At 44.4% G+C, this 10214-nt stretch overlaps 1 protein-coding gene across 5 annotated transcripts in view; it reads left to right on the top strand.

The window, feature by feature from the left end:
• Positions 1 to 10214, top strand: part of LOC112159271 (membrane-associated guanylate kinase, WW and PDZ domain-containing protein 2) — a 46633-nt gene that overhangs the window by 25108 nt on the left and 11311 nt on the right. For all 5 annotated transcript variants that reach the window (XM_024293243.2, XM_024293242.2, XM_024293241.2 and 2 more), the window contains exons 6-12: positions 595 to 793; positions 1481 to 1551; positions 2526 to 2687; positions 4314 to 4821; positions 4896 to 5445; positions 5563 to 5626; positions 5937 to 6341. In XM_024293243.2, the coding sequence (XP_024149011.1) occupies positions 595 to 793; positions 1481 to 1551; positions 2526 to 2687; positions 4314 to 4821; positions 4896 to 5445; positions 5563 to 5626; positions 5937 to 6341 (1959 nt within the window). The remainder of the gene's footprint in view (positions 1 to 594; positions 794 to 1480; positions 1552 to 2525; positions 2688 to 4313; positions 4822 to 4895; positions 5446 to 5562; positions 5627 to 5936; positions 6342 to 10214) is intronic.

Here is a 10214-nt window from a genome sequence, read left to right as displayed (position 1 = left end):
TATCAATGAAACAGGAAAAGCAGCAACTGTAGAGTAACCCCTTGTGGGGGATACGAGGAGTGAGTGTAAGAGAGGCAGGGTGGAGGCACAGAGCCAGAATGCTGCAGAAGACAAGGGAGTGGCAAGCAGGATGGGAGGAGAAAACGCAGGCAGCCAGACAGTTACAAACGTGCTCCAAGGAGTCAGGTAGAGCAGCCAGAAGTGGATGCAGGACTGATGCAGGACGGAGTCTGGAGAGTCATCCAACTGACCTCTGCTGAGTCATCTTTTCAAGTAGCTGTGTGGGTGGAGGGGCCGCATGCAGAGACGGGCACCCAGTGTCCGGGATCTCTCAGATCCATGTTGGAGTTCAGAGAAGAAGGATAGCTTCAAGGACATTTGAGAGGAAAAAACTGCTTATTTGTCTTTTGCTGGCTGTTAAAAATGCATGGTCACACACTCCTCCTCCTCCTGAGGGGAGAACACAGACAGCAGAGGTGCTGACTTCTGGTCTTTCTGCATAACGGAACGGTCAGCATCACGTCAAACTTCTGCAAAAGAAAAACATTTACCTTCTCACGTTTACATCCACGTTTTTTTTAATTGTCATCGCAGGAGACTCTGCAGGTGTCATCCACAGCGTCCCCTTCGGTCACCGCTCCCCAGGCCGGCCTCGAGCGTCCAGCACCGGAGGAGATGGCTACCCCTTAGAGAACGGGTTCATCAGCAGCAAAAGTGGAGTCAGGATCAGAGGGGTGATGCCTGATCACTGGGAGCAGGCCTTCAGCGACCCAGGAGAACCACTTTACATAGAGTGAGTGTTCAATCATTTCCTCGAAGTAATGTGATTGTCCATCAGAGCAAAAAGAGATCAGGACCTGTGTAAAGATCTTTACACATGTACCAAATCCTCATCTAAAATGAAAATCCAGTTTTTAACATAGTATTTTTCCTCAAGATAGAGGACGTATTTAATGAAAATGAAGCTTAAAATTGCATTGTTAAGTATTTCTTTTTTAAAAAATCTTTGTGAATCAGGGGCAGCCAAAAAAAAATACGAGTGGAAAAAGCTTGCAGGGGTAATGTAGGACCTCCTGAATCCATTCCATTTTGATGCATCCCCTTGCAGACAAATAGATCCATGAACGTCTTTGATTTCCTCGTCTGAGCTGGCATCTCGTTACATTTGTACGGTTGGATAGCTCCGATATTGCTCACCTTTTTTGTTGCAAAGCTTGGGGGTGAAAGGGGCTGTAAACTAGTGGGAGTGAGTGTAAACAAAGGGATGATGGGAAATTATACAGTCTTGCCCACAACTCAGAGGGGAATTTTTAATAAACTACTGCCACTCTGCAGAAACTGTGTCCTAGAAAATGAAAAATAAATAAATAGTTGGACTGTAAGTGCCATAAAAACTAGCAGTTATCGTTCATGCAAATACGTCAGATTGGACCATGTTGTTCCTGAAGAGCATGTCTCCACATCTGCTTGACTTTTCAAGGCGAAGCCCAAAGAGAACCAGCTGGCAGAGCCCTCGACCCTCCAGCAGAGAGACCGACTACAGAAGTGAATGTGAGCCGCCCTCTTTTCTTTCATAGCACTCAACCTTTTTAAACCGTTGCACAGCATCGTCGAAGCTGGGCATTTTTTTAGAGCGTCTCTGCACGGAAGTGGGAGCCACAGCCAGCTTGTTAGAGTCAGATGAGATAGAATAAGCTTTTCCCCGAACAGAGACATGTAAGTGATTAAGGCCCAAAGCTCTGAGCTGCTGGCCAGGAGCCAGACCTGCTGCACAGCCTGGCAGGGTCGACGGGAGGAAGACATGTGACTGCTCCCATGATTTGTTGTTGAAACCACAATCACATTATCTCCAGTTAGATGTCTGTCTGTCATAACTGTAAACCAAAAAATAAATCCATGTTAGATTACCGTAGCTGCGGCTTCCTTTTGTGACTTGCAGTACACCCTTTCTACCAGCAGAAGGCGGTACAGTACTCATCTTGATCAGGATTCACTGGTAGATTATTATGCAGGAACATTTATGTATAAAAAAGTTTATTTAAAAATATTTCTATGCTGTGATCACCTTGGAAAATACATTTTTGAGGTAAATTTATGAGGAAAAATGGGAGCTCTTGATGGTTGAATATTAAAAAATATAAATAAGAAGACATTGATGATAGTGTGCAGCTCAGTCAAGCTGGGTAGTAGATGGATTATCTCGTCAGTTTTAACTTGGTAGTCTTTAATGGACTCTGCTTTTAGTGCAATCTCTCCACCATATGGTTTAGTTCGTGTAGCATTTTGTCAAAGGCCATCTGTCGATTGGTTTGGGATGTTAGGGCTTTCTCTCTTCTTCCTTTGTGCCTAAAACGCGTCCCTTTCCCGATCACTTTTTAATAAACCCACCGGACTCTTCGCGCTCTTTCGCCAGCTCCGGGACATTTTCCTGGAAGCCTTTCCCGTCTGAGGTAGGAATAATTGTTATCCCGTCTGCCTTTCCTCCCTCTTGGTGCCTTTTACTGGCCTTGCTCATCCGCGACCAGGGTTCACGGATCAGCCCGAGGAGCTCCGAGGTTTCACCGTGCATGCACCCTTGATCAAAGGCCACAGAGGGTTTGGCTTCAACATTGTGGGGGGCAGCAGACGGCGGGAGTTCCTGCAGGTCTACAGTGTGACCTCAAGTGGACCATCTGCACTCAAAACAGGTTGGTGAAATTGATATTTTTCAGATAAACATGTGTTTTTTATTGCGGAAATCTTGCAAATCTCAAAATGTGTAATTCCAGTTCTGTGAACACGAAACTGGAAATTCCCAATCTTGCAGAGTCTGTGTAAATAGCAATCTTTAATCCTCTGAGATAGCATGTCGTAATCTCGCTATCATAACACCCGTAAAGACAGTGGTGCAGACATGCACGCCAGTGGCCACGCAGGCAGATATTACAACCCCGGGATGCCAGAGCACAGGATGTCTCTGCAGGGACTGATCCACTACATATCTGTTAATAGGCTGGTTTACGGGGGGATTACTTGGTTGGATTAATCTACACCCACACAAAACATGCCGGCAGTATTTCATTTACAAACGCAGATCTGCACAGTAGAAATGGTGGAAATAAGAATAAAAGCAATTATTTAACCCTTTAACACCTGAGATGTCATTGGTGATGCTAAACACAAAATCTTTAAGATATTGTAACTTTTTTAGACTGTTAACAGGGTTGAAAAGTTACAGTGAATCAAAGAACATAAAGCCGTACAGACTCAGAATGGTTTCCAGAATGGGAAGCTGGAAACCATCGTGGAGCGAATTATAGCTCGACTTGGAAGAAACCCTGAAAATTGACCTGATCAGTGAAAATTCCCCCATAAAGCAGCACCTGGACATTCAGCAGGCAGGTAGAAACTGTCTGCCTGCGCCTAAACAATCATCTCTAATCAAGAACCCCCGAGCCAAGGGCACGCTCCCTTGGGCTGAACCAAAACAATCCGCTCCAAGTGCGAAATCAGAGCCCTTTGTCTTGGAAACCAGCATTCCTCCCCTCTTCCTGACCCTTTTCCTAGATTTCAACTCCTTGGTGACTCTCTTTTTTTGGCTTCCTTGACTGTGCCGTAAAGCACTGTACGTATAGCCGCCGCCAGGCTGGACATGTGGAAGTCCGTTTGTGTGGACCTTTCGTCTGTTACAACAATTTGCTTTTATGTTGATGTATTTTTCCTTGTACTTCAATCTATGCCGTCCTACTGTGACACAGAGAAGGAAGCTTGATTTTTGGCAGCATTCCTGTACCCAGCGCCGACCCTGCGCATGGGCAACCTTGGCGGCCGCCTAGGGCACCAAAAACGATAATTATGTATTCATTTTTTTTTATTGTTTTCACCAGTTTGATGCACCTCTTATTTCATGTAAAAAAAATTAAAAAGTAATAATTAAAAAACTTAAATAAAGTAACTCAAAAGTTTGTTGTAATCAATAACCCAGCGCCCCTCCCTTCCTGCCGCTACTGTCTAAGCTAGGTTGGGGGTTGCGTTATTGCCGCTGTTAGTGCTTCTTTAAAATTTGAAAGGATGAAAAAAGGAAGAGATGGAAACATGAACATACTTATATAATCCAACCATCCAACCCTGTACCCTTTTCATGTGTCTTTTCTGGGCGATTAGCGCCGGCAGATTTGCATGGCTGCTGCCCACCTATTGGGCAATATGTCTTGTATGTGTTGTCCACTAGTAATTGACTGATTGATTGATTGATAAACACTGGAGCTCTGGTGTTAAAGGGTTCAAATGTGCTGCTGTTTGATGTTTTGTTGCTTTTTTCTGCTCTTCATAAGGGGACATTCTGGTGTACATCAATGACGCTTGCGTGCTGGGGCTGTCCCATAAAGAGGCCGTAGAGATGCTCAAGTCGGTGCCTGTGGGCCACAGCGTGGATATAGAGGTCCGAAGGGGATACCCGCTGCTCTACAACCCGGATGGCCGGCTCAAGCAGTCCCCACCGAGAATGCTGGACAACAAGGACCCCAACCTACGGCCCACCACCACCCAGCCCCAGTCCCTTCATCATCTGCCCCGCCACCCAACGCCCACGCCCCAGACTCAGTACTTAAATGGGCTCCACAGTAACGGAAGTTACATGGAACCGGGTGTTGCTCTCGATGCTAATGGAAATGCCACTGCTTTTGCTTCCAAACCGCCTCCCCCATACAGACGCTCTAGCATCACCAATGCTGGCTGTTCCTCCCCGGCTCGGCCACCCCGGTCCCACAGAAGCTTAGCCAGGCTGCAGTCGCTTGACCCGACGCTGGCCAGCCAGAGCGACAGTGAAGTTGTCTCACACAGGTGAGATTTTGTTTGACAAATGCTGGCGTGTGCAGAGATGGTTTTAATTTAATGTACCTTTTTTTTCCCATTAGAGCATCGGTCATCCGTAACCACAACAACAACTCTCTGTCGACGCCGCCTCACCTTTTACGCTATGGAACGTCAAAATCATCAGAAAGTGACCTGTCCACCTGCACACTGCCGGGGACTCGGCTGCCCATGCCCGAATCACCACACAGGCCCTCCTCTTCTCCTGGTGGCAGGGCTTACGCCCACCTCTTCAGGGGACACAGCTCCCATCTCAGACCCCTCTCCAACCCGGAGAGCCCCCTCCATCGCGGCGTGAATGGTTTCCTCAGCAACACCAGCCCCACTGTCAGCCCCAGTAATCTATCCTCCCCTGGAGCCACAAGCCTGGGCAGCGGGTTCGGCGGTTTGAGCGGAGGAGAACTGGTTCCGGTGGCTCTGGCGCAGACGGAGGGAGACAGGGGCCTTGGGTTCAGCGTGACAGCCGGGGGTCCGGGTGGCCGGGTGACCGTGGTGGACAGAGTCTGGGACAGGAAGCAGTGCAACTCCCTTCAGCCAGGGGACGCTATTGTGAAAATCAACGGCGCTGATGTCCAGAGTCTGAACTTTACACAGGTAACAGAAAAAAAGAGTAAAAGATAAGCATATGTAACTGAGGTCATTTATTGTTTTTTTTAAACTATTTTCAAAATAAAAGACTTCAAAATATATATTTTTTTCATTTTCTTGCAGATTGATTCCATTCTGCTGGAACATGCCAAACAGGGAGAAGTAATCCTGCTGGTTTACAGAGGAGGTAAATATTTTACTGCCGATCAGGGCTAAAAAGAAAATTTAAAAAATGCTTTTTTAACTGTTCTGATTAGTATACACTAAATTGGTTGAAATAACTTTTGCAAATTGCACAATTATGCCAATATTTTCTTAATTTTCAGCTAGTTTTGGTTGTTTTATTGTTTTTTCCGTGATTCTGAGAGTACAAATGTACAAAACTATTACTCTATATTCCCAATTATTATTATTTACTGCACATTTTTAAGTTTTTTGTGGAAAACCTTAAGTTTGTATGAACAAACACTGTAACTGTTTCTTTTTCTCTTTATCAGGCATCTATCATTCATCGGTGTCCCCCGCTTCAATTCGGAGACTCCCGCCTCCGCTTCTCCGGCCTCCTCCTCCGCCCGACGCCTCAGAAAGCTTCTCCGCTTACCCAGAAGCTTTGCCTTTGCCCCGCACGTCCAACAGCCCTGCTCCTTCCCCAACGCATTCCTCGCTCATCCAAAGCACCAGTTTCCTGGAGTCCATCCCCGTCACCCTGACGATGGACCCCAAGGACTGGATCGACATAGGTCTGGAGGACGAAGCCGCGGGCATCTCGGTGCCTGACGCAAGTCTGGAAAAGAGAAGCGAACAAAGTCGACCTCTTCGAGGGCTTGAAGTGGTGCTGAGGAGGAAGCCGGGGGAAGGCTTCGGGTTTGTCATCGCGTCTCAGGATTTAGAGCATGGCAAAGGTAAGACTCTATCAACTTCATTTTCTTGCACCCTTCAGTATTTTCCAGCCAAATCTTTACTGAAAGGATGATGCGCGACTTTGGTTGGAAACCTATTTTCCCATGAAGCTATTTGGTCACCTGCCCAGAGAAATGGCTTCCATTTGGACGGCCTTGCAAGCAGGAGCACCATTAGATTATTATATAATAAAAAGCGGTTACCATGGCCACATGCCACTGATGAGTCACAATGCATGATCAACATTTTTTCCTGCATATTCTTCCAGGTTGGCCTTAAATGCACTACTGAAGAAAATTGGCTTTGGCGTCTCCTTTTTGGCTAATTGTCTAGAATTTGAGTAACAGGGAGTTACATCACACAAAAAAGTTACAGGCAAAAGTGGCATCTTTAAAGTCCCATCCAATCATATTTTCATCTATTGTAAAAGTGTTTCCAGTGATCTTTTTATCATGGTTAGGCTGCTTTTAGACAAAATTAAAAAACCTTTTCTTGGACATAGTTCCTGTTTTCATTCCCATCATCCCTTTGTTTACATTCTCCCACTAGCACAACAAAAATGCTGAGCTATATTGGAGCTATCCAGCCGTACAGTTTTAAGCCCGATACCAGATGTGCATGGATCTATTTGTCTGAAAGTGGATGCATCAGAATGGAGTGGAGTAGGGAGCTTGTGTCCTGCAACTGTAGGTCCTACGTCACACCTACAAGCTTATTTTAAGCTGCTGATTTACAAGAATTTGAATAAATACTCAAAAAGGCCATTTTGAGCTTATTTTTCTTTATATATGTCCTCCAACATCAGAAAAATGCCACAAGTACACGATAAAAACATTATTTTCATCAGACTGGGTCTTAAAGTGCTTTGGTTGTTTGTTAGGATGCTTCAACGAAACTTTGTCAGGAGGTCTAGGGCAGCAGAGGTAGAGGGGCCACTTTGCCCTCCGACGCATCTAATGCCTCGTTTTCACTGAGTGGTACAGTCCGGTACGGTCCGGTTCAGAATGGTTCAGGCAATTCAGGTGAGCGTTTCCACACAAAGTTGGACCGCCATGGCGCATGTGGGGCTTTGTGTTTTAGCAGCACGACTACAGCAAAAGCAACAACAAAAGTCATCCAGCAGTTCATTTTTTCTGCTTAGCTTTTGGTATTTTCATATATACAAAACATTTAATGTTGTGTGGGAGAAGATTGTGGGTGCCGAAGAGGCATACAGCCGCTTTCTTTTGTCGTAATAACCCTACGCCAATCAAAGGGTTTCATCGTGTGACGACAGTAGCTCCGCCTAACCGGTCCGTTCCATTTTTCTATGGATGAGCAACCAAGAGGAACCCAAAAATGGTATGATTCAGTGCAGCTTAATGGGTCCATTCTATAATGGAAACGCTCAAAATACCGGACTGGACCGGAGCGGGCTGCAGTGGAATCAAGGCTAAAGTTTAAAGACATTACATCCCACATTGGTGGTTACAGGTTGGCATCAGTGTGTGGGGGTCTATGGCTGAACTCGACAGTGACTGGCCAAAGCACCTTTGGTCTGTTAGAAAAGCACCAACAAGTACTTTATTTATCATTTAAAAATGTGGCTTTTTTTTGGTTGTTCTTAGTTTAAAAAATAGTGATATCAAACTCTACATAGATTAGGGGTGTCAAACTCATTTTGGTTCGGGGGCCACATGCAACCCATCTGATCTCAAGTGGGTCGGACCAGTAAAATAATAGTAAAATAGTCTATGGTCAACTTGTTATCTGTAGCTTTATTCTTGTTTTGTTTTTTCTCAGTTGGAAAAAAAGGCCTCAACCAACCTAGTACCCTAGGGACTATCATTATCATTATTAGAGTTTTTTTTTTTTATTATTATCATTTTTGACAATGACATTTTGGTAATTGTGGTGTCAAACCGGATTATTTTTATTGCAACTCAACAGCGATAAGGCTGGCAGGGAACCTAACTAAGTCTTACCCAGATGTGGCACATGTTTGCAAAGAAATGCCATTTATTTCTTGATCTTTTGTTATGCCGGTATTACTTTTCCTTTTCTTATGGAAGGATTTTTTCGCCACCGTATTGCAAGAAAAAGTCAGTTTTGTTTTGAGATCAAAATGTATAAATTGCAAACAAAATTTAAAGTTTTAAAAATAAAACTCAGCAATTTGTAAATTAGAATTTTAAATATTTAAAAAAACATTTTTGCATTTGCGAACATTTTTTTTTGCCTTCAAAAAATATTTTTTGCATTTGCAAACTGTTTTTGTCTTAAAAAATAATGGCGAGATGAGGCACAACTCTTCTAAAAACATTTGTGGTGCAAAGGCAAAGATATAGATTTAAAACACAAAAAAACGTTTGCAAATGCCCCAAAAAAATTTTTGAAAGCAAAACTTTTTTTGGGGAAAGCCAAAAAAAGTTTTTTGAGAACAATAATGAATATCAATTAGTAAATTATGAAGTTTTATTCTTAACACTTTACATTTTGTCTACAATTTATAAAAATTAATTTCGAAACTATGACTTCTCCTTGCAATATGTTGGCACAAAATTGACTCTATATTTGCCTCCCCTAGTGGCGGAATTGCAAATTGCGGCTATTTCTTCAAATAACCATAACTCGGCACAGGAATGGGCTAGAAACTTGCTTTTTCCACCCAACATTCTTATATTTTTTTCTCTTCATGACTGGGCAGGACTGAACCATCTGGTGGGCCGGATGTGGCCCGCGGCTGCATGTTTAAAACCTCTGATCTACATGGTCCGTCTCCTTCACAATGACCTTTTCAGATCGTTCGCTTCGGAGTCTGTCGTTTTTTCTAACCTTCCTGACACCAAATATTGTTGGGTTTTATTCTCCTCACCTTTCAGTGTAATCTTTACTGTATGACCACAGACCCCCCATCATGTGTCACTCCCTCTGCCCTCCCACTGTCTTGTGCTGGCTTCCCCTTTAAAGCAGTCAAGCCTCCTGTATGGCTGAGGCTAATGTGCCTGTTTATTCTCGGTGACGTTAAGATTGCAGGTGTTTCTGTCTCTGCAGCAGCACGACTATCCCGTCCCACAACCCCCTTCTGTATCAGTCTCCTATCTCTCCATGTTCTCCTGTTTGCAGTCTTCTTCCTGTCATCAGTTTTTCGCTCCACCCCTCATCCCATAAGCTCCTGCCCACTCCCTGTCTCACACTCCTTTTTACTCTGCAGTTAAAGCATCCAGTCTGTTTTTTTTTTTACCCAAAGATTAAAACTCCCTCTCTCCTCCTCCCTCGCCTCCCTCCCTCTTACCTCTCATGCTCTCTCCATCACCCTCTGGATGCTAAAGAGAAACGCTGCACTGAACGTTTCCCTTCATGCGGAGCAACAGAGGAAGACAACCGACCTTTGTTTTGTCTCCTGTTGACCACTGCATGTTGAGCATCAAGCTGGAATACATCGTTTGTCCTCCTTTTTTGTTTTTGCTCCTTTTTCTGCATGCAAATTTAAAGCCATGCTGGAGAGGCTGCAGTCTGCTTTGAGAACTATGAAGGAATCCAAACGTAATTATTTGTCAGAAATGGGGCGGGACGCGGGTTTGATGCAGTGTTTCATGTGTAGCTTTGTACTTGGAGGCTGTGAGTTCTGCGTGGCACTCTGAAGTTTGTGTTAGTGTTGACAGGACAGAAGTTAGATTCTGAAGCTCACATGGTCTTCATGCTGTCAGACATAATGACTGTAATGCTACTTTATAGTTTTACTGTTTGGATTCTGAAGATCTATGAGTTTCTGGGGGAATTTCTGCAAACATTTTTGGTAATGATTCGTGCATTACAGCTGCCAATAACTTCCCAGTGGTTTAACAGTGCTGTTTGCACATACACCTCAGAGATGTGGCTAAAGAAGCCTCCTG

Source organism: Oryzias melastigma, linkage group LG7 (genome assembly GCF_002922805.2).
Source record: "Oryzias melastigma strain HK-1 linkage group LG7, ASM292280v2, whole genome shotgun sequence".
NCBI lineage: Eukaryota > Metazoa > Chordata > Actinopteri > Beloniformes > Adrianichthyidae > Oryzias > Oryzias melastigma.
This window is presented reverse-complemented; position numbering and strand designations above follow the sequence as displayed.